General features: G+C 52.5%; 1 protein-coding gene across 12 annotated transcripts in view; it reads right to left on the bottom strand.

Annotated features, from left to right (window-relative positions):
* Nucleotides 1–22,409, bottom strand: part of ATP2B4 (ATPase plasma membrane Ca2+ transporting 4) — a 98,133-nt gene that overhangs the window by 47,998 nt on the left and 27,726 nt on the right. For 10 of the 12 annotated variants that reach the window (XM_060644174.3, XM_060644171.2, XM_060644172.3 and 7 more), the window contains exon 2: nt 2,680–3,340. In XM_060644174.3, the coding sequence (XP_060500157.1) occupies nt 2,680–2,872 (193 nt within the window). In that variant the 5' untranslated portion in view covers nt 2,873–3,340. The remainder of the gene's footprint in view (nt 1–2,679; nt 3,341–22,409) is intronic. The other 2 variants (XM_060644168.3, XM_060644169.2) reach the window with 1 other exon arrangement.

Genomic DNA, 22,409 nt, shown 5'->3' with positions numbered 1-22,409 from the left:
TGTGACCAGGCTGGCTTTTTACAGCATCAGCTCTTTGAGGCACCTGGAGAGTGAAGCTCTTTTCTCGGCCCTGCCGCACAAAACAGCTCAGCATCGCCTTTGTCTGGGGAGAGACTTCTGTGTCACAGCTCCTCTGTGCCTCCTTTTCTATGCTCGTATTCCTCGCACACGCGAGGAGGTCATTGTTGGCACGGGGGGAATAAACATTACTCATGGAAAAGTTGTTTTCGGACTCCCTGCCTCCACAGCTCCAGGACCGGCCCTATGATTAAGTCTTACACGGAAACAAATCAGGATACAGACTTGTGATCTAAGGAAGCAGGAGAATGGCAGCAGACAGCCGCCCCACTGGTAGGGGGACTGGCGTTGGGGCATGGCCGGGGCCCGTAGCAACAGAGGCACCTGCCATCAGAAGCCATGGCTTTCCACCACAGGTCGGAAACTAGGAGTGGGGAGGAATCTAAGGGCATTAGTTACATCGACAGCATTTGCTGTCTGATGGTGAGATTAAAGCGGCATATATGATGGCCTTTGGGAATCGAAGCTGTCTGGGAATCAGGGAGGAGACAGTAGCAGCTATGAGAAATGGATTAGGAAAACTGGGAGGAGAGTCTGGATCCTTCTATCAGGAGCGTCCCAGGTTCCAACTGATTTGGACTCCTGAGCTTTGCTTTGTGAGAGAAACGACTGGCCAAAGCCATCAAGAGTGGTATAGGAAGGGGAAAAAGGAAGATCCTGCCTGCATTCTGATGGGTGTCTCTAAACGCCTGCATTGCTCAGTGAAAATAGAATGCGAATAGCCTCTGTTTAAGGTCAACACTACTACAAAAGTGGCAGAAAAAAGAAATCTAGCTGACAAGAAGCAGTGCCCAAAGGGCAGTCGTTAGATTCTAGCCAGAGGGCAAAGACTGAGCCGTGGGAGAGCGACCAAGCCCTGCCTTCTGAACCAGATCTCTTTGACATCCAGAGGTGAAAGGACGCAATGGCCATTGGTTGCAGTCATACAAGCAGGAACCTCTCCAGAGGAAATAATACATCGCACTCCACGGGCGCTCATACTCTGGCAGATACCTTCAGACATGTGGGCTCCATTTTAATCTGAGACAGCTCATTAATTGAATACCCATCATAAGCTTGAGCGCTGGATGCACATGATATGTACGTGGAATCCCAATATTTTAATCCCGATAACTGAATGGGCTAGGTATTAACATCATTTTCAAAGAAGGAAGAGACTCAGGGCGGTTAAGTAAACTGTTCAGTGATACTCAGTAAATGGGGGAGCTAGTGTCTGAACTCATGCGAGGTAGGAAACTGGATTCTAGCAGTCAAGAGAACACGGAAGGAAGTTCCCTCAGATTGCGAAGAAAACAAGACATGTTAATGTACAGATATCTAGATAAAAATCTCTCGCTCGTTCGCTCTTGCTCTCTCTCAATCCTAAAGAGTCTGGAAGAGAGACTTGGACTCTTGTCCAAGTCCAAGTCCAAACTTACAGCACTGGCTGGGGGTCAAAACTTCTTAGACTTGGCAAAAAATATGATGTAGGTTCCAAGGAAGGCTAGAAATAGTCTATTTCAAGAGGCTAAAGGCATCTGAAGGACAAGATCTTTTTTTTTTTCTTAATATTTTTTTAATATTTATTTTTATTTTTGAGAGAGAGGGAGACAGAGACAGAGACAGACTGTGAGTGGGGGAGGGGCAGAGAGGGAGGGAGACACAGAATTCGAAGCAGGCTCCAGGCTCCAAGCTGTTAGCACAGAGCCCGACACGGGGCTCAAACTCAGGAACCGCGAGATCACGACCTGGGCCAAAGTCAGATGCTCAACCAGTCAGATGCTCAACCGACTGAGCCACCCAGGCGCTCTGAAGGACAAGATTTTTGATTTACCTAATGCTACTCAGCCATGTCCTGCCTCACTGATGGGGCCAAGTAAGACCCCGTAACACAGATGCTATAACCCTGCATAAGTGAGAAAGGAAGGTTCCTTTGATTCTGTCTCCATTCTGATGAGGCAAAATTTTATGTTACCATGGCTTATTGGGCAACTGAAGTGAGCCAGGCAAGCACGAAGCCAGGTTTTCCGTTCTCTTTTAAAAGCACATTAAGAAGAACTATATTAAAGTGTGCCAGGCAGGGTTGAAAAAAGTCATCAATAATTCCCTGACACGAAGCAAAGTGAATAATCCAAAGGTACGGTAGGTACTCCCCTGTGATTTGCCCCCCCTATTTCTAACTGTACACGATAGAGAGATGCCACGTTGGGCGGATGCACTGGGTCACTTTTTTTGTGCCCGTTCTCCCCAGTTACACTGTGAGATCGGTGTGGGGCAGAACTGTAGTTAAGTTCTTCTGTAATCAAAGACCGATATTGAATAAGAGACTTGATCACTTACTGATAAAAGCGTCTCTAACACAAACACTTGTAAAGCAGAGCCAAATCCTCTCCTTTCTGTACACTGACACAGAAAAAGGAAGAAAGTCCGACCGTCAGCGAACACCGTCACTGGGAAAGAGATGGCTCTCCGTGGTCTCACCTCCTTTCAGAGGCCATGTTTTTCTCAAACGACCCAGATACACCAGTGAGGTCTCTTACTGCCCTCTCGAGAAGCCGGGAAACCATAGTTTTGAACACTAGCCACCTTCCTCTGATTCCCCACCCCTGGTGTGGTTTTTACCTTCCACGGGGTTGGTTTTCAGTCTACTGCAGAGATTCGTTACACCCCCATAGTGGACGTTGATCTGGTTGATTGCGTCGGTCGAACGTAGCTCCATGAGCTTCCGCAGGTCCATTACTGTGCAGCCAAACTCCCGCTCGTGGCTCTCAACCATCGAGTTGGCCGGCAAGGTACGTTCTGTTGGGTTCGTCATTCTGCCTGCTGTTACCAAGCCCCTCAACCAGAGAAAATGTGGCTTCCCTTCAACTGGTCAGGAACTCCTGCCCTTCTGCCTCACTTCTTACTTCTTGCTTCTCTGGGAGCCTGGGTAGGAAATAGTTGGGCTATATCCTGTGCAGTGAGCTTCAGGGTAGCAGCCTCTAGCCCAGATCCTTTTTTGTGTATGAAGCTCGGCAGCGAGGGGAGGAAGGGGATGGGGGAGCCGAGTGGAAGCCGGACCACGTGTCACGACGATTGGTGTCCCCAGGTGGTAATGGAAGCCGTTGTCCAGGGTAGGTAGGTTCCTAGCTTAGACCAGCTTGCCCAGATGGAGGTGTAAACAGGATGTGCATGTTACCATGGAGGCTACCTTAGCAACAACCGGCAACTGCGGTGGTAGAGAGGCGGCAGGAGGAGGAGGAGGAAGAGGAGGGCTCCCTGGATACCGCTGACAACTGGATCTCTGGAATAAAGATTCGAAGACAGACAAAAACAATTAGAGCAGCCATGAGGATCCGGCACCTGCGAGGCAAGAGGTACTCATTTTAGGGCTTAGATGACAGCGGGTGCCTGAGCTGAACCGATCGCCGAGGCCTGAGCTGAGGGCTCAGACTCAGGAGGGGCCCGCCTCTCCCTAGGAGGCCCCAGCAGCCTGTACACCCCCATGGAGAGGAGTAATTTCCGATATACCCCAGTCTTCACATCACACCATTCTCAAGCCAAGTGACAATCTGGCGACTTTAGGAACTTGGAAATAAAAGGTTTGTAACCCCTAATGGCTCTCACGCTCTCCACGTCTATCCACATGAGGGCCCCACTATGAACTCCTTTAGTCTGATCTTAACTCTAACTGGGGAGAAGAGGTCAGAAGAGGAGTCCAGACCAGAGTGGCCTGGAGGGTGGCCTGCCAGTCTGCCCCCCGCGCCCCTGAACCCTGCGCCCTATTCCCAACACCCACATTGACAAACCAGGAGGGCAACCTGATAGAAGATGCCCAGATGCTCCGGGGCCCCTCCGAATGCTCAGCCTCTAGCCCGCTGCAGCTGTGAGCAGGTTGGGGACTACGTTCAGGTCTTGGAGCTAATAAGCCCCATCCCTCCAAAAAGCTTTCGCTGTCTCCAAAAGGGGAGAGTAAAATGCTCTGGCAGTTGGCAATCCAGGGTGCAGCCTTTCTACGTAAACGGGACAGAAGGACCTCGGAGAAGGAGGTTTGCAGCGTATGGTTTCAGCGTTACTTGGGGTGGCGGGGATAAGGCAGCTATCAGTTCAGATAGAGCCCAGGGCCATGGCAAGGTCAGCAGGAAAGCAGGGTTAGCCCGCGTGTGAGTCAGCATCGGAGGGTCTCAGGTCAGCATTTCTCCCCTCAGAAAGGCATGTGCGCCCCCTCTGAGTGGGAGGAAGGGCGGAGCTACGTGCAGGTGAGGATCTAAAGGGCTGAAGGTGGCCAGGCTCCCCCTGCCCCCCGCCCCGGCCCTGTTCTTAGCTTTAGAGAGCAGCTCCTGCATGTCGTGGGGGACCCATCGTCACACAGCAGCCGTTTAAATGTGAAGCGGCTCTTTCTGAACACGGCACCAGAACATGGGGGCCCAGCCCTGGTTAAACAGTCCCCAGTGACTGGAGTTCAGTAACCAGGGAGTGGCAAGGATCTCGGGACAGCCCCCCTCTAATACATAGATGACATCCTCACTTGTAGAAGGCGAGCAAAGAGGCACAAGAACCATCAGAAAAGGGCTGGGCTCTTTTACCGGTTACTTTTCCCCAAATCATGTGTGGCCAAAGTTTCCTACCAATCCTGTTCCCGGCGGGTCCCCTGGGATGGAGTTGGGTACTCCTCCCTCCCCCAGTGTTCACTCTGTCTCCTCCTTTTATCAGAGATTTTTAGAACTACTCTGACCTACAGAGGGCTAAGCAAGCATGGCTTTGCTTTATTGTTGCTATTGTTTTTCAAACATCACACTCACTGCCTTTTGCTTTTTCTCTTTTAAAGAATTTTTTTAAAGTTTATTTATTTATCTGAGAGAGAGGGAGAGAGAGAGAGAGAGGAGGGAGGGGCAGAGAGAGGGAGGGAGAGAGAGAATCCCCAGCAGGCTCCATGCTGTCAGCACAGATCCCGATGCGAGGCTTGAACTCCCGAAACCGTGAGATCATGACCTGAGCCGAAACCAAGAGTTGGACGCTTAACCGACTGAGCCCCCCAGGCGCCCCCTCCTTTTTTTCTTTTTTAGATGTCATCAGAGTAGCCTGGGGAACAGAGGTCTGGAGAGAACCTGAGGCGGCGTGTCAAACTCCCTTCATTCAGACTGGCCCAATGATAGGCGGTACGTACGACAGAATTTCCCTCCAGTTCAGCTTCTCGTCGAAGCCTGGAAGCAGTGGGAAGGGCTACAGCAGTAAGGAGCCCATCTTGACCCTTAAGTAGAGCTCCTTAACCTTTCAAGAGGATGTTGACAACAGTGCTGACAGAGTGCTAAACTGGAAATCAGACTTTACTTTTTCTATCTCCACCCACTATAGTGTCTGTCCCATGAAGGCTAAGCTTTGCACTTGTCGTGTTCACGGCTTTATCCCCAGTGCCATAAGGGCGCCTGAACACATGGGCATTCAGCTAATTTTGTTGTCGTGGTTGTTGTTGTTGAATAACTGGTAGCAGATTCAGAACCAATTTACCATCTTCCCAGGCACCCTTGGGCATGTCACTTGGCCTTCTTAGGGCTCAGTTCCTCCCGCCTTCACCTGGGGGAAAAAATCAGCCCTACCTCTTCACACCATCTCAAGAAAGTGACAAAGGACTAGAATAAGAGATAGAAATAGTGCTGGAAACCTTTTTTTTTTTTTTCCTAATGTTTATTTTTGAGAGAGAGAGAGAGAGAGAGAGAGGGAGAGAAAGAGTGAGAGCAGGGGAGGGGCAGAGAGAGAGAGAGAGGGAGACACAGAAAACGAAGCAGGCTCCAGGCTCTGAGCTGTCGGCACAGAGCCCAACATGGGGCTCGAACTCACGGACCGCGAGATCATGACCTGAGCCGAAGTCGGACACTTAACTGGCTGAGCCCCTAGTGCTTGGAAATCTTAGATGAAAGATGACCAGTGTCCAGTATGTCCACTCTCAAGTGATGGGAGAAGGCTTAATTTGATCTTAATGAACTTTTGGTATCTAGCCCTTTAAGCAGAAGGACAATAAGCTCCACGTCCCCCTCCATCTCTCCTTGCCAAAGGGAATGCCCAACCCTCAGAAAGAATGGAAAATTCCAAGGCAGCTCCATTAGCAATAGCCATTAGCTACGTTATAACCACTGGCAACACCACTAGGCTATGCAGCCTTCGATTTCTAGAAAAGAAGAAGGGACCGTCTGAGTCAGAGTTCCTTACTTTGAACCTCTCCTCAAGGTATGAAAGGGGAGAAATTTTTCACTCACGGAGGCGACCAGTGAGAAAAGGTCACTTGAGATTAGAGCACGTGGGGCCATGTGGCAGAGAATGAGGTCTGTCTGCTTCGGGTTGCTCTAGAGACGCTTACAGAGGAGGTCACGCACTAAGCCGTTGACACGGAGTCAAGGGGGCAGTTGGCAGCTGGGGCCCCCAGCTTAAGGTGGGATCTCTAAGGACGTTCTTCCGGAATTCGGAGACCTAGCAGGCACCCATACGCCTCTCTGAGCTCTCAGAATGTGAGCGTTCCACAGCTGCTGAGTCTGCCTAGCCCCTACCCTTATTAGGCAACTGGCAAAGAATAATCTGTAAGTGCTCTCACACCCCCCTCGGCCACAGCCTCAGCCTCAGACACAATGCTCAGATGCCTGGGAGGTACCACCTCTTGTCAGGTCAGGATTAGTCACGCAGCCTGGGGCATTCTGGGTAAGGTATGTGCTCACTCCCAGTTTCTAGCATTTTGCCAACTTAAAGGACGATAGGACGGAAAAGCAAACACTACCATCACTTCCTACAGGGGCAAGAAATCCTATTATTGTACATGATCATTGAACCATTTCAATGTTCTTCGGCCCAAAGTCCTGTAACGTCCATTGTACAATTGGTAATGATGGTGAAAACTTTGACTTTGATCAACTCTACGTACGACAGCTTTGACCCCCCCCCCCCACCCCTTTACAGATGAAGCCACTGAGGTCCAATGAGAAACAAAGTGATTTAGTCTTTCGCAAGTCAGCACCCTTGACCATCTGGTGCTCCTTTTGTTATACCTTACTCCCTCCCTCGAGTCTGGACCTCCTCATTTTCTTCCTCCTTCTCCTCCTCCTTGTCCTCCTCCTCCTTCTTCTTCTTTTTTATATTTAATTTCATTTACTTATTTAAAAATTTTTAATGTTTACTTATTTTTGAGAGAGAGAGAAACAGAGTGCAAACAGGGGAGGGGCAAGAGAGAGAGGGAGACACAGAATCTGAAGCAGGCTCCAGGCTCCGAGCTGTCAGCACAAAGCCCGACGTGGGGCTCGAACTCACGGAACGCGAGATCATGACCTGAGCCAAAGTCAGACGCTTAACCGACTGAGCCACCCAGGTGCCCCTTTTTTAAAGTTTATTTATTTATTTTGAGAGAGAGAGAGGGAGAGCAAGCGGGGGAGGGGCAGAGAGAGAGAGACAGAGACAGAGAGAGAGAGAGAGAGAGAGAGAGAGAGAATCCGAAGCAGGCTCTGCACTGGCAGTGCAGAGCCTTACGTGGGGCTCGAGCTCAAGACCCGTGAGATCATGACCTGAGCTGAAATCAAGAGTCAATCGCTCAACTGACTGAGCCACCCAGGCACCCCTTTTCATCTTTTACTTTACAGAGAGAGAGAGAGCATGCATGAACAGGGGAGGAGCAGAGAGAGAGGGAGAGGGACAATCTCAAGCAGGCTCCATGCTGAGTGCGGAGCCAGACTTGGGGCTTGATCCCACGACCCTGGGATCCTGACCGGAGCCATAATCAAGTCAATTGCTGAACTGACTGAGTCTCCCGGGCACCCCTGGACTTCCTTATTTTCTGACACACATCAGAAATGCAGGAATCTCTGGAGTGGAGAAAACAACCGTTTCCACTTAGAGGAAAGGTTGACTCTTCACCAGCTCTTTCTCCTTCACAATCAACCACATCGCATCACAACTACATCACATCACAGGGGCTGAAACAGACCTTCTCCTGCTCCTGTACATACCTGAGAAACAAACAAACCACCCCACGCTTCCAGATAACTCAGTCTGCAGCGAGACTTGCTAGGAAGTTCTGAAACAGGCAGCTGCCAGAGACAAGGACCTCATGCCCTAAGCCACCAAACCATAAACAATAGTCAGACATTCTGTTTCCTCCAATTTTGTCCACGGAATCCCTTACTCTTGGAAACCTTCCCGGGCGCTAAAGAAGCGATACATCCCCAGGCTACGAGGAGAAAGGGCAGCTCCCGTGTAGGGATAGAGTAGGGTCTTTTGAGGACCTGAAAGTGAGCCCACACCCTGACTCTTCCCTGCCAGAAGCTCCTATTGAATCTGGCACGATGCATGGGAAATGAAGTATGAATGGAAACAGGAGAAAGGGAACAGGAGGGGCCAGGGCCCAGGGAACCAGGCTGGCTCAGCACTGCAGCCGGACCTGCCTAGAATAATAAGGGCTACGCTCAGCTCTGGCCTCCAGGCTGCAAGTGAGGGCTGCCTCGTAGAGCCGCCTCTGGTTCCCTGCTCTACCCTGGGTTGACCTCTTCACCAGGCTGAGAGCCTCTGCTCGGGAGCGAGTCGGGAGCACTCAGAGATGCTGTGGTTGGAGTGTCAGCGTCACTGCCACGCAGGACATAAGGCGTGAAAGAGGGAAGACTTCAAGGGGGGTGGAGGGACAGGCCGGTCCTCCTCAGGAAGCACCAAACTGAGATACGAAACCTGCTCCAGTCGCCTCTTCTCCCCAAACCTGTGCCCTTCTCTCTGATCCGGAGGCTCCCTCTCCCAAGTGAGGCTCTATTTTTCACCCTATCTGCAAGGGGAGGGATGGAGTGAGGGAGATGGGTTGGAAGGGAGGGAAAGAAGGTTTGCCAGGTACCTTAGGAGGCACTTCGTGGGGAAATGAGAGAGACATCATACACGTACGATATTTAGTGCCTAGGTGGCGGCTGATACGGACCGGCTGGTCATCGCTACGTATATTGTCTCACTGAATCCTCACCAACAGTCCCACGGGGAGGGCACCAGCATTTTATAGCAGGGAAATCAAGATTCAGAGAGCTAGGGTTTGTGCTCTAGTTGAATCCAAGCCACCTTGTCTCAAGTACAAGGACATTGCTGTTACAAAATGGAAAAAAAAAAAACCAAAAAACAAAAAAAAAAACCAACCGTGGCTTTACTTCCTAAAGCCTGATGAGAAGGTCCACGTGAACCTTTCTGTCCCTTGCCCACGAGCCCTAAAGGCTCCGAAACAGGTCAGGGGAACACCTCCTCAGTAGTGATGAGACCAAGAGGTCCTGCTCGACATTCTCTTCTCTGCTGTCTTCGGCAGGGGCACTTCCTGTGCCATCACCCACAGTTTCTGAGGTTTGACTTCTTCTCTCAGGCATTTCCCATGCTTCTAAGAGGGCCATGCCCTGTCAAGGAAGCTGGCAAGCGCTTGAACATGGCAGGCTGCCTGGCTGGTGTGAAACATCCCTGGCTGGCCCTTCTCTCTGAAGGTCTAAACCCCACACAGAGGTCTCTCTGCTCCCTCCTCATTACAGGCCCCTTATTTCCATGACCCAGATCCTAGCTCACTCTTGCCAGTTCTTGCCTCTTGGGTCTGGCAGCCATGCCCATCATGGTGCCAGGCTCTTCCTCCCCACCCCCGCCATGCCTGCCCTGCCCTATTGCTTCTCCAGTGCCTCCTGGCTTGCAGAAGCAGACCTGGGCACACACCCTCCTTCCGTCTACTGAGGCCCTTTGGAGGCATGTGGGAAGAAAGTACATTGGCTAAAGTTCAGGTGGTGGGGATCACCACCTGTCACCGTCACCCAACAGCCGTGCCCATGCCAGGAAGCCAAGTGAGGGCTGGGGAACCAAAACCAGGCCTCCGCACTGACCACAGGATGGCACAATGTGACCCGTGGTCCTGGTCGAGGTCCTGGAACCTGATGCTAATTCTCAGCCAGCTCCTAGGACCAGGGTTCTAGAGGCTACGCCCTTCCTGAAGAGACAGCATCACTTCCCGGTGAGGAAGCAGGGACACATGAGGCTCTCGTGCCCGCTCTTTTCCTCCCCAAGTTGGCCACGCTGAGGAGTCTTCAATTCAGTAGCAGAAACGCAGTGCTAGCATCAAAGGATCTTTCTGGAGAAAATACGTCACCTTTGACCCCTAAGCCTCAGGAATCCAGAATTCTTCCTTCTTTTCCACGGTCGCCTGGTACTTCTAAGTCAAAGCTAAGTCTATGCAGCGTGCCTGGGTGGCTCAGTTGGTTAAGTATCTGACCCTTGATTTCAGCTCAGGTCAGGATCTCATGGTTTGTGAGTTTGGGCTCCGTGTGGGGCTACACGCTGACAGTGCAGAGCCTGCTTGGGACTCTCTCTCTCTCTCTTCCTCTCTTTCTGCCCCTCCCCTGCTCACTCTCTCTCTCTCTCTCTTTCTCTCTCGTGTGTGCGCGCATGCGTGCTCCCTCAAAATAAGTAAATAACCTTAAAAAATAAATAAATGAAACTCGGGACTTCATTAAAAAAACAAACAAACCAACTGAGTCTATGTATACCCTGGGCCTAGTCATGTACTACTGGGTGCATCTCCCAAAGAAATAATCATATAGGTTCAGGAGGCGGCATGAGTGAAGATGTTCACAGGGACATTACTGGTGGTGACAGGAAGTGGTAGGCAACCTGGGATTCCCTGTCCCAATGATGGACAGGCAAAATACGTGTGCTAGACAACAGGGGATATAATCCAACAGTGAGGCACAGATCAGATATACACGCAAGGACACTTGTGATCTTAGAAACAGTGTTGGGGGGGGTGGGGAAAATGCTTTAATAGTTTTTACACAAATTGAAAACACATCATCTAAAGCAATGCTCTATATTTTAAGGGACATATTTATTTTTTGATGAAGAGTTTGCAAAGTCTTTTTTTATTAAGTCTCTTTTTGAGAGAGAGAGAGGGAGAGAGCACGAGTGAGGGAGGGGCAGAGAGAGGGAGAGAGAGAATCCCCTGCAGCTTCCGCACTGTCAATGCAGAGCCCAAAGCGGGGCTCGAGCTCACCTGATTTAGGGCTTATATCTCACGTGAGATCATGACCTGAGCCAAAGTCAGATGCTTAACTGACTGAGCCACCCAGGCGCCCCTTTAAGGGACATATTTAAACAAAAGATACATATTAGTCCATTGAAATGGGTGAGGACAGGGATAGAGGTGGAATATGGGATAACGGTGAACACACAAAGGGCCCCTCATGGACCAGTGATAAAATCATACTCTGCACCTGACGCCCTAACAAATAAAACCAAAACACATGGTGATCCTGAGACCGTGCAGTCCTCGAGGGGCTATACTGTCTAAGAGACACTAAGGCAACGGTGACCAAACTTATCGGTTCGGGCCTGATGCCTTCAGGGCGCAGGAAAAGGTAGGGCCCATCGACAGCACAAACTTCCTCTACACAGCGATACCAAGAATTGACCCACGGTTGGTAGCCCGTTCCTAATCATCTGGCTTGTTGAGAGCCAGCTCACGTCAGAGACTCCAGGAACCATCAAGATGGAGACAGGAGGCTTCATGGCCTGGGTCGGGACACTAAAGCAGACTGTGCCTGAGAGGGCAATGTCACCCCTCTGGTATTCTCCTAAAATAGCATCAATAGATCAGGATGAAAAAGGGCAGTCCCTCAGGCTCGGAGCCATGGGGAATGTACCCGCTTCCACATAATCTGAGTCATACTGGCCCAGGTCACCTCCGTGGCCTCCTGTGACCCAAGGGCTGTGGGGGAGTGTTTGCAGCAAGCCAGAGCTCAAAACAATGTGGAGGACGAAACAACGCTGACCATTCCCTTCAGTCGACTAAGGACGACGAGAGCCGATTGCAGGCGGGAGTGACGGTGCCGCGTGGAAGAAGGCCTGTTGTTTAATGGAAGGGGAGCTGGCAGCCTCCCCCAGGCCCTCCCACTTGCTCATGGGAAATGCTCAGGATATGGGGCAGCGAGGGTGTCTGCTTCTCACTCCTAAGCAGGGAGCAGCTCTTCAGAACTGGGACAGGACGCAGACCTTGGCCGGTCACACGCAAATGTCCGGTATGTATACTCTCTCGGACAACACACATTGCCTTTCTTGGGGCTGCTTTCCGTGGTTTTTCCACATTTTGGTTCCAAGGGAACAAAGGGGCTTTTTAGCAGCTGGATTGGATCTTGGGTTATTTTTAGAAACGAATTTCAGCAGAGTCATGCCAGGCTGGTGGAGAGGGAGAGGAGGGTCAGTCTCCCTTGGCTGCTGGAGCAGGACCTCGTAGCTAGCTCCGAGGCCTCAGGTTCTGGCGGGGGCCCCCAGAGGGGAGGGGGGAAGGCCCTGGCCTCGGCCTGAGAAGGCCACAGCTCAGCCACCAGAAGGGAGTGTCACAGAGCTGCTCTGTCCCCCGTAACATTCCTGTGTGACCCTAGTCAGAGTATGCTGGACATCGTGCCTGGAAGACTGTCCCATCTCCTCCCTCCGCTCCATGACAGCGTCCCCTGGACAGAGCACAGAGAATGCCCTCCACCCCCCAGCCCTTCTCCCAGCCCAGCTGTTTCCTGGAAGTCCCAGGCAAGGACCCCACGCTGAGAAGATGACGTGCATCAGGAAAGAGGGCCGGGGCACTCCCTGATAACATGTCGTCCCATTCGCCCGGCTTTGTCCGTCCTTGTCCACAAACTGCACACACAGCGGCCACCACGGCAACCCCCGGCCGTAGAAAGCGAACTGGCCATTCTCCTCTGCCCTCGCGGCCCGGTCTGGAGCAGTGGTTCTCAAACTCAAGTGGGCATCAGGAGCCCCGGGAGGGCTGATGACAACCTATGGCTGGGCCCTGCTGCTGCTGTGGCCAGAGTTTCTGATTCCGGAGGGGGGAGGGGAGGCCTGGGAATGTGCATATCTAACACGCTCCCTAACAAGGGTGCCGCAGCTGCGGGTCTGGGGCCCACATAGAGGACACCGCACAGGTTACGAGGCATCTCTGCAAGGAACGTCAGGAACCTCTCTCACAACCCCAGGTTAATGCACTTTGGGGGCCTCGAATAGGGGCCCGGTCCGGAAGGTGCTCTCTGACCTAGGCTGACAGGGGAGGCACAGGAGGGTCACGTCACACATCCCTTCCTGCCTTTCCCTCTCCCAGGGTGCTGATCTCTGCTTCCGTGCATCTCAGGGCACCCCCTTTCCCAGACACCCGTGATCTTCCCCAGGGAAACACCTCTCCTGTCAGTCCTTGAGAAAACGGACTCGAGAGGACTCCCCAGAACTTGCCACAGGAGCCAAGGTTTATTCGGTAAGTTGAAACAAGCCACCTCGTCAGCTCGAGAGGACACCCAGGCCTCTCCTGGGTCCAGCTGGAGCTAAGTGCCCTCTGCGCTCCTGTTTCCTATGACTGACCCCAGGTGAGAGACAGAGGGGGCCGCCTGCAGGTGACGGGAAGCCTGGGAACCAAGGACACCCAACCCTCGCCTTGGGCTCCCCCAGCGTTCCCGCCACTGGCCCATCCGGACCCCAGGCTGCCTTCCCCCGCCACCCCCCGCACCCCCTCGGGGGCACCTGCCCGCTGCTCTGGGGTGCGGCTGGCGGGGGGGCGGGGGCAGCAGCTGTTTTCCAGTCGGGGTGACACGCTGCTATAAACACCCGCTCCAGGTTGCTATGGCGAAACGAGGGTGCAGCCTGGCTACAGTGAAGCTATTTATGTGCCTGTAACGGCAGAGTGGTCTGTTTTTTATTATTTTACTTTTCAAGCTTTCCTTTCCCAACCCCCTAGTATGGCTTAAAAAAAAAAAAAAAACAACAAAAAGAGCCACCGCGACTTTCTCAGGAACAAAAAGAGTGTGCAGCTGTAAAACAGAGCTTGCTTGGGACTTGAGCCAGGAAAGGGAAACCTGAAGTGGGGGATATGGCCCGTTCCTTTCAAGAAGGGAATGTGTGGCTTCCTGCTCATCCAGGTGTGTAGGCACCCCAGCCCCGCAAGGACAAAGGCCAAACTCGGTGTCCCCCACCTCTGTACCACTTACATTATTAAGCGGAGGCAAAGCCACTTCATCTTCTAGCTTCCTTTCAAAGGCAGGCTCCAGCCAGCAACGTTCCTCACATCCCCCTCGCACCCCCCGCCCCCCCCCCCCCGCCATCGGCCCCCATTGGCCACCAATGTCATCAGGGCGAGGACACGGGAGATTCCACCAGGAGTCACGGGAATAGAGCCCAGCCCCACGGCGTCCCCCTGGCTGCAGGTCTGCAGGGAATGGCCTCTAGAGGTACCTCTGAAGGGGACATATGTTTCCCCACTTACACAGAGAACTTTCATCCAATTCTCACCCCTCAGGGAGCTCTGGGGTGAAGGGGTATCCTGCACAAGATTTAGAGTTGTAGTCAACGTGGCGAGGGCCCCGAGCTGGCACCAAGGAGTTGGCAATGAAGGCTCAGATGCTGAAGGATGATTAGGAGTCAGATTGATTCCTCCTTGGACACCCATGTCTTCAAGGCGCCAGGCACACGGGGAAGAAAGGTTTTTGGCAGAAGAGGTAGGGAGTGACCAGAGATGAGCCCCTAGATGGGGCACTATTGCCCCCTGCCTTCTCCACTCGTCCAACCCCAAATAAAGTAACAAAAAAGAAAAACGAAATGGGCTGTGGGTCATAGGCATCTCAAGAAGGGCAAGAGAGTGGAAGGAACTAGCCCATGTGGTAATCTCCCCTCTCTCTCTCTCTCTCTCTCTCTCTCTCTCTCTCACACACACACACACACACACACACACAAAATGTGTACCAATTTTGATAAACAAGCAATAGGTTGACAATTACTAAATAGCATCTAAGTAAGAGAGTCACCTTCCAGAAACAGCTGGTTGGAATACAAACGATGCTGCAGAATTTTATCAGCCCTCTTTTTCCACCTTATTCCAGCTCCTTTCGGATTTGGTATATCCTTAGGAGGAGGGAAAAAAAAAAAAAAAAACCTTCCCGCTGATGGGCGTGTGAATCAGATAAAAGTGAAGTTGGGGCAGTGCTAAGAGCAAATCCCACGAACTGTTCCCATTTCTTCCATCTCAGATTATAACTGAATATTTCCAGCTGCCACCATAGCTCTGAAAGGGTATTGAGGAAAACAACCCCATGAGGAGGACAGAGGGCAGAAGGGGGCAGCTGCAGCTTTTCCACCAGGGAAGCATCCTCGGCTGCCCCAGGAGAGGTCGAAGGCCTAACTGACAGCCCGGGTTAGCCGACAAAGTCTTGCTGGGAAAATCAGAACCTGGGACGGAAATCAGTCCTGGCAATACCTTGGGGTCGAAAGAGCAGAGTAGTCATGGTTGCTAAGCCTGTCAAAGCAACTGTCATCAGCATCCCATTGTTTCTGTAGGGTACAAAGGGAGGAGGGAGGAGGTGAGGAAAGGGTCCAGTATGGGGCACTATCCCGGACGGTTGAGAGTAGGCTGAGGGGAAGGCTGGTGTCCCAGACGTTAGCGTCTCTGTTCCTAAGTCTCAGGGTATTAATTCAAGCAGAGTGGCCATTACTTAGGAATACACAGAAAGACAAAGAGAAGCAGACACCCCCAAGGTAGAGGAAGCTTCCCAAAAGTCATGGACTAGAAAGAACATCTGTTCAAGAGAGCTCAGATCCGTGGTGATGGACACAGGGCCCATTGTTGAAAGAGACAAAGGGCAGGCGAAGAGGTGATTCAGCCTCAGCTGGTCACTGTAGCTGGAAGAGGAGAGAGAGTGGAGGGTACGGCGTATTCTTCCTCCAAGTGAGCAGAAAGGTTGTCTCATCTCTCTATCCCAACCCCTGCCCTAGTGCCTGACCTAACATGTGGACTTGATGAATGAATCACCCTTCTCTGTTCCAGTGTGCTTCCATTTCCAAGGGAAGGAGAAGCACGGGATTCCCAGAAGGGGACCCAATCTCCAGAGAGAACCAGGTACCTGTAAGTCCCAAGAACCACTCCTTCGCCATTTGTCTCATCTCCCCCTCCTCCCTCCTGGGGCCCTGGTAGACCGAACGGATTGGCACATCTCACTTGTTCTCCAGGACACCATCCCAGGGCTCTTCTGGTGCAGGTAGAGGGAGACCAGCCGTCATTGCAGGGGTCCCCCACTCTCTAGGGAGGAGGCAAAGGTAAACACAAAGAATTTCAGTTCTCCCAACACCCATTCGATCCCAAACTCCCACACACAGCATTTTAAACACCACTGCAGTACCTCCAAGGAAAAGTCTGGGAGAATATGGTGACGGTGGTAGGGGGGAGGCCTGGAGGAAGTGACAAAAAAGGCTTCTTTCTGGATTCTATCTGAGGCACTGTGCTGCCAGAAATCATAGGAAAAATACCTCGTTCCAAACTCTTTCCATCTCATTTTCTTCCCTATACCTCATTTCCAAGGTTCTCACTTTATTTTTTTTTTCTATCTGTGTATATCACTTTCCCCATCTCTCCCTGTCTCCCTGTCTCCCTCCTTCCTTCGCTCTCTCCTTCTCTATCACCCCCCCTAGCACCGCCCCCCTCATCTATCTGTCTCAATCTCAAAATCCCTCTCCTTCTCTTTTTCACAACTTTAGCGACAGCCTGATTGGATGGAGTTCCATTCTCTTTATGTAGTAGTTTCTGGAACCCATCAGCCCTGTCCAGCGCCCACTGGCTCAAGCAGGGGCAGGTACAGATGTGCTGAGAAGCAGGTTGGGCACTTCCGGGGCTCTCACGGCGAGCACCAACACAGCGCCAATCCATGTCACTGGGGTCACAGATGGTGGACCGAGGGCACACAGGATGAACTCTGTGAGTCTACCTGCCCCCTCCCACAGCCTTCTGGAGCTTGCCCGGCCAAGCCAAATATGTAGCATCTAACTGTGCCTGAGGTATAGGCAAAGGGCTAACACCAAGGCCCCAGAAGTGAGGAGCTCTAACGCGATGGGGGAAGAGAAAGGATAGGAGACTATTCCATGGACTAAAAGCTAGAGTCGGGATTTGGTACGCTCAGCCAAGTTCCCAATGTGGCACAAATAAGGGAGCGGCCCGATGGAGGAAGGGGCTGGGAGCCTGGACAGACTGAAAGGCACCCAGGACTACAGTCTGACTCTGGCTCCTTTCAAAGGGTCCACAGAAACGGAAAAGTCCAGAACTGAACACAATAAGCTAGTCCTACCCAACCACAAGCTGCAAGATATTCCACTATCCCACCTCGCCTCCACTCTGAGCCTAGAGAACGTGGGTAGGGAGTAGAGGCTGGAGTCCAGCTTCTTGGCCACATGGCTGCCTTCTGCCCCGCCACTGTGCGAGGTTTCGAGGATTCACAGAGGGACCCAGGCCCAGCAGAGCCAGACCTCTGCAGGCAGTCTCACACTATTTGCCCAACACTTGCTTCTGCAAAAGTCCCCTTGTTCCCCCCCCCCCCACCCCCCCAAGGCTCACACACCCTGGCCAGCTGTTCCAAATCTGTAAGCTCTCCATCACCAGAGAACAATCCTCTTCGGTTGGAAGGTTGGAGGGAGGGGTCCATGCTCTCCCTTCAGGGTCTCAGCCACTGAACCCTCCCTCTGCAGGCAGCCAAGTCGAGAAAGAGAAGCTGAGGACATACCGCCAAGGCTCTCCCTCCCCCCACCTCCTCCAACAGGCAGGGCCAGAAAGAGAACTCCTCCGTGGGGGAAGTCCCAGGGCGGTGAGGCCTGGAAACTTTGCCGTCTAAGGCTGTGGAATTCTCCTACCGGGCTCCCGCAGTTCATCACTGTGGCTCCCTGGATTCCCGATTTGGGCTTTAAAAGGTAGCACCAGAGCGAGAAGGCCAAACATGTTGAGGAGAAGAAAAAGAAAAAACAGCAGTTGGTGGCAGCTCACAGATAACCGCCTCCGACGTTCGTCTTCTGAGTGACTGAGTACGTGTGGGGGGTGGGGGGGAGAAGAAAAGAGCAGAAGGAAAAGAAGTGTCGACCACACCCCAGAACACTCTTCAGGGTTCCCAGCTAATGTTGCCTTTTTTCGCACCCCAGACCCTAACCTGCTTGTGCAACGATCACCTAGGGCTTGGTTGGTTTGAAACTTTCTCCTCTTAGCAGATCTGAAAAATCGGAGGCTCTTGTCCCCCTTTGGAAAAAAGAGAGCCAGAGGGCTCACAGGTGTGAGTGCAAGGCTTTGGGACATGAACTTCCAAGATTGAAGAAGTAGTCTCTTGGCCAGGTTGCCATGGTTTCCATGAGAACAAACAGAGGTTTGGCTCTACAGAGGGGTAGGAGGGCAAACTGCCTTTTTCTCCCCATGGGAATAGTTTCAAGGGCTAAGGCAGGAGGGGCATATGGTGAAACACACCGAGACGGTTACAGAAAGGTTCTAGGGGAAAGACAATGGACAGTCTTTTTTTTTTTTTCTAAATTTTTTTAAATATTTATTTTTTTTTGAGACAGAGAGAGACGGCGCGAGCGAGGGAGGGTGGGGCAGAGAGAGAGGGAGACACGGAATCTGAAACAGGCTCCAGGCTCTGAGCTGTCGGCACGGAGCCCGATGCGGGGCTCGAACCCACGAACAGCGAGATCGTGACCTGAGCCGCAGTCAGACGCTCAACTGACTGAGCCACCCAGGCGCCCCGACAATGGACAATCTTGACGGTCCCCATTCTTCCCGGGGAGACTAGGGTGGAAGGCCCCACTAATAGGATGATAAGACACTGCTCAGGCAGTGAGCCAAACCTAGGAAGGAAATCGGAAGATAAAATGCCCAGCCAACCCAACCGTAGGAGGCAGGGAGAACACAGCAGAAGTTGAGCTGCTTTGGGAAGGGCGAAGACTTCCAAAGACTCTGAGTTTTGCTTTGCAAGGAGGGCAGGGAGAGGACTAGGCCCCCGCAGTGATATGTAGAGGGGCTGCTCCCCAGGACTGAGGCCCACCCCCCTGCCCACCCTCAATGCCAACATTAGCGCACCGCCTTCCCAGGCCCCCGGGTCAGGACTCTTTCCAAAGGAGCCAGATGGGGCAGAGGACTGCCAAGTGCCAAAATCCTGCCACGTCCTCCTAGCAGGAGCTGTCTGCTGAACAGGGCCACCTGGCCAAGGAATTCCCTTTCAGACTCATGGGCAGCTCTCTGCATCGTGTGAGAACCCCCTTGGATGCCTCCTCCAGAGCTGGTGCCAGCTTGGCTCACACTGGAGAGACGGAAAGGAGACAGAGCCGCGCAGGACTCTGCTACACCCAGAAGCGGCAATGACTGCACCTCTGTAGGTAAGTCCCATGTACGCCCTGCTACCTTCTCAGAGCCGCGCGGGGCCAGGTCCTGACTGATCACAAGCTGGGAGGCGGGCCGGATCCAATCCCAATTTCATCATCCCTGGCAACTGCACTAGCCAATTTCCCGGCCTTTTCGGGGAGGAGACCCTCCGCTTTTCCTACCAACTGTATCAGACATCTCACAGAATTCCAGAATCACAGTCGTGAAGGGAACTTGAGGGACAATATAAGACAAACCCCTTCATTTTACAGTGAAGCACGTCTGAGTCAAACACGGGGTTGGGCCCTGGGACAAAAAGGCTATGCAGTCTCGGCGGAAAAGCAGGGTACAGGGAGAGGCACACGATACAAAGAAATCCGTATTCGGTGTCCAATGAAGGGTGGAAATACCTCCTTTACCTGTTCGCCTGTGTGTATCCCACACCGCCAGGATCCGCCCTGCAGGCCGGCTTGCCAGCTGCCGCCAGGGAGAGCTCCCTCACAGCCTGGCCTTTCCCTGCTGGGCTCGGCCCACACCATGAGGGGAGGGGAGCTTTCTCGAGGCTTTCCAGAGCTGCCCCTAAACATGGGTATCAAGTGAAAAGGTGGTTGGGACATGAAACACCCTAAGTTTTGCTGGGTAGGTCATGCGCCCACGGGCCGTATTCATCCGAAGGGGGCATGTGTCGAACATCTTCATAAAGGTGGCTTATGGGCACTTAGCTGTCAGCCTGGCACATGGCCCCGGGTCACTAGGCCCTAAGAAATATCTAAGAAACCCAGAAGGGAATCCAGTTTGACCAGAAGGGCTCAGGGCACCACGGCAGCCAGTCTCACGGGGCCCGTCCCTCCTGGAGCTCTGCCTGGGGCGCCTGGGTGGCTCTGTCGGTTAAGTGTCCGACTTCGGCTCAAGTCATGATCTCATAGTTCGTGAGTTCGAGCCCTGAGTCGGCCAGGCTCCTGCCCCTCTCAGCCCACAGGCTCTCCCATGACAGCTCTTCCCAAGCAGCCCTAGGCTTGCCTCTGCCTCAGCACACCCTTCCTCCAAATCCATTCTTCCTGGGCCTTCGTATCCTCATCTGAAAAGTAGAGATAATGAGAATAGCCAACCTCAGACAGAAGTTGAGAGGATCATCACTTCTTGAGAGTACAAAGGCCCACCGCTCTTGGATGTAGATGAATTGCCTTACTATCGAACAGGGGCGCCTGGGTGGCTCAGTCTGTTAAGCATCCGATTTCGGCTCAGGTCATGAGCTCACAGCTTGTGAGTTCGAGCCTTGCGTCAGGCTCTGTGCTGACAGCTCAGATCCTGGAACCTGCTTGGGATTCTGTGTCTCCCTCTCTCTCTCTGCCCCTTCCCCGCTTGTGCTCTGTCTCTCTCTCTCAAAAATAATAAATATTAAAAAAAAAAAAAAGAAGCTACTCAACAATGAAAACAAAGTGACGAGGCTGCTTCTCTGTCAGAGGCCCCCAGTGCCTCCGGCCACCTTGTTCCCATGCTTCCTAGCCCTGGGCCCTGGCTCTATGTACCAGGAAGACAGTGGTACTCCCCATTCACGGACTTCTCTAGAATCTCCAACGTTTGCAAGCTGTATCCGGGGAACGGCCTGCCCGAAGTTCCTTGTAAGTGGTATCAGCAAGACTGAGCAGAAAGGCAGTAAAGTTCATGAGAATCAAAGAAGATTGTGGTAAGAACTCACATCCGGGCAATGCCTCACCATTTCAAAGCACTCTGATGTGTGATCTTAGGGACGGGCTTTTAAGGTAGACAGGACTGATGATAATACTCCTTCTACCAATTTAAAAAAAAATTTTTTTTTTTAACGTTTATTTATTTTTGGGACAGAGAGAGACAGAGCATGAACGGGGGAGGGGCAGAGAGAGAGGGAGACACAGAATCGGAAACAGGCTCCAGGCTCCGAGCCATCAGCCCAGAGCCCGACGCGGGGCTCGAACTCACGGACCGCGAGATCGTGCCCTGAGCTGAAGTCGGACGCTCAACCGACTGAGCCACCCAGGCGCCCCTCCTTCTACCAATTTTATAAAACATGATCTGAAAGGTACATGACTCAGTGAAGGCCAGGCAACCGCAGGAAGAGCCAGCAAGAAGCTGAGGCACACCACATGCTACCAGGTCCTATAAGGCAGGTGGCGAGACAGGAAAAGGGACCAAGAGAGGAGCCCATATAAAACAGTCAGATCATTGTTAGGCCCCACCCAGGACTCTGGAGCTGGGGATTCCTGTCCTGATGACCTCAGAGGATTAATATAGGCTCTCCCACTTCCTCCCAGAGGTACCTGTGAGACATGCTGAGGGTAGGTGTGATGTCGGTATGTGTCACCCTCTTAGCCTGTGGACACCTTGAGGGTACAGATTGTGGTCCAGACAGAGACAGCGCAGCTGCTGGTGCACTGAAGGGGTGTAGGAGGGAGAGAAACAGAGAAAGGAGAACAGAAAAGGGCGAGGAAGATTCAGGGAAAGGAAGGAAGGGGGCCCTTCCTGAGGGAAACTCCCAGAGAAGCCTAAATAAAGACAGACATGCCTGTATCAAGAAGCCCCCAGGGGCGCCTGGGTGGCTCCGTCGGTTAAGTGTCCGACTTCGGCTCAAGTCACGATCTCACGGTCCGTGAGTTCGAGCCCCGCGTCGGGCTCTGTGCTGACAGCTCAGAGCCTGGAGCCTGCTTCGGATTCTGTGTCTCCCTCTCTCTCAGCCCCTCCCCCACTTGCACTGTCTCTCTCTTTCAAAAAAATAAATAAATGTTAAAAAAAAAAAAAGAAGCCCCCGACTTCTAGCACAGAGCACACAGAAATCCCCAAGTACATCGAGCCAAGCAGAAGACCAGAAATGACAGAGATGGATGAGAAGAAATCCACAAAACAAAAACCAAAACCTCAAAAACATATGCACGTTAAACAAAAGTTGTTCCGGAGCCCCCAGCCCCTTTGTCTCCAGTACTGGCAACGGAGCACGCCTGGGGCCACAGCAGGCTGGGTCCGCAGGATAAGGCAAGGTTGTGGCCCCAGATAATCCCTGCTCTCCTTTCCAACCAGCACATCTAGGTTCCGGGGTTTGTTGCTCACGTCAAATATCTGTTGAGAAGAGAGACCTCTAGAAGGGCGAAACCTCAGAAGAGGCTCCACAGCAGAGTTTACAAACAGCACCCTGGGGGACGCCTGGGTGGCTCTGTCGGTTAAGCGGCCGACTTCG

This window comes from Panthera onca, chromosome F1 (assembly GCF_046562875.1).
Source record: "Panthera onca isolate mPanOnc1 chromosome F1, mPanOnc1 haplotype 2, whole genome shotgun sequence".
NCBI lineage: Eukaryota > Metazoa > Chordata > Mammalia > Carnivora > Felidae > Panthera > Panthera onca.
The sequence above is the reverse complement of the archived record's forward strand: the minus strand, read 5'-3'. Positions and strand labels throughout refer to the sequence as shown.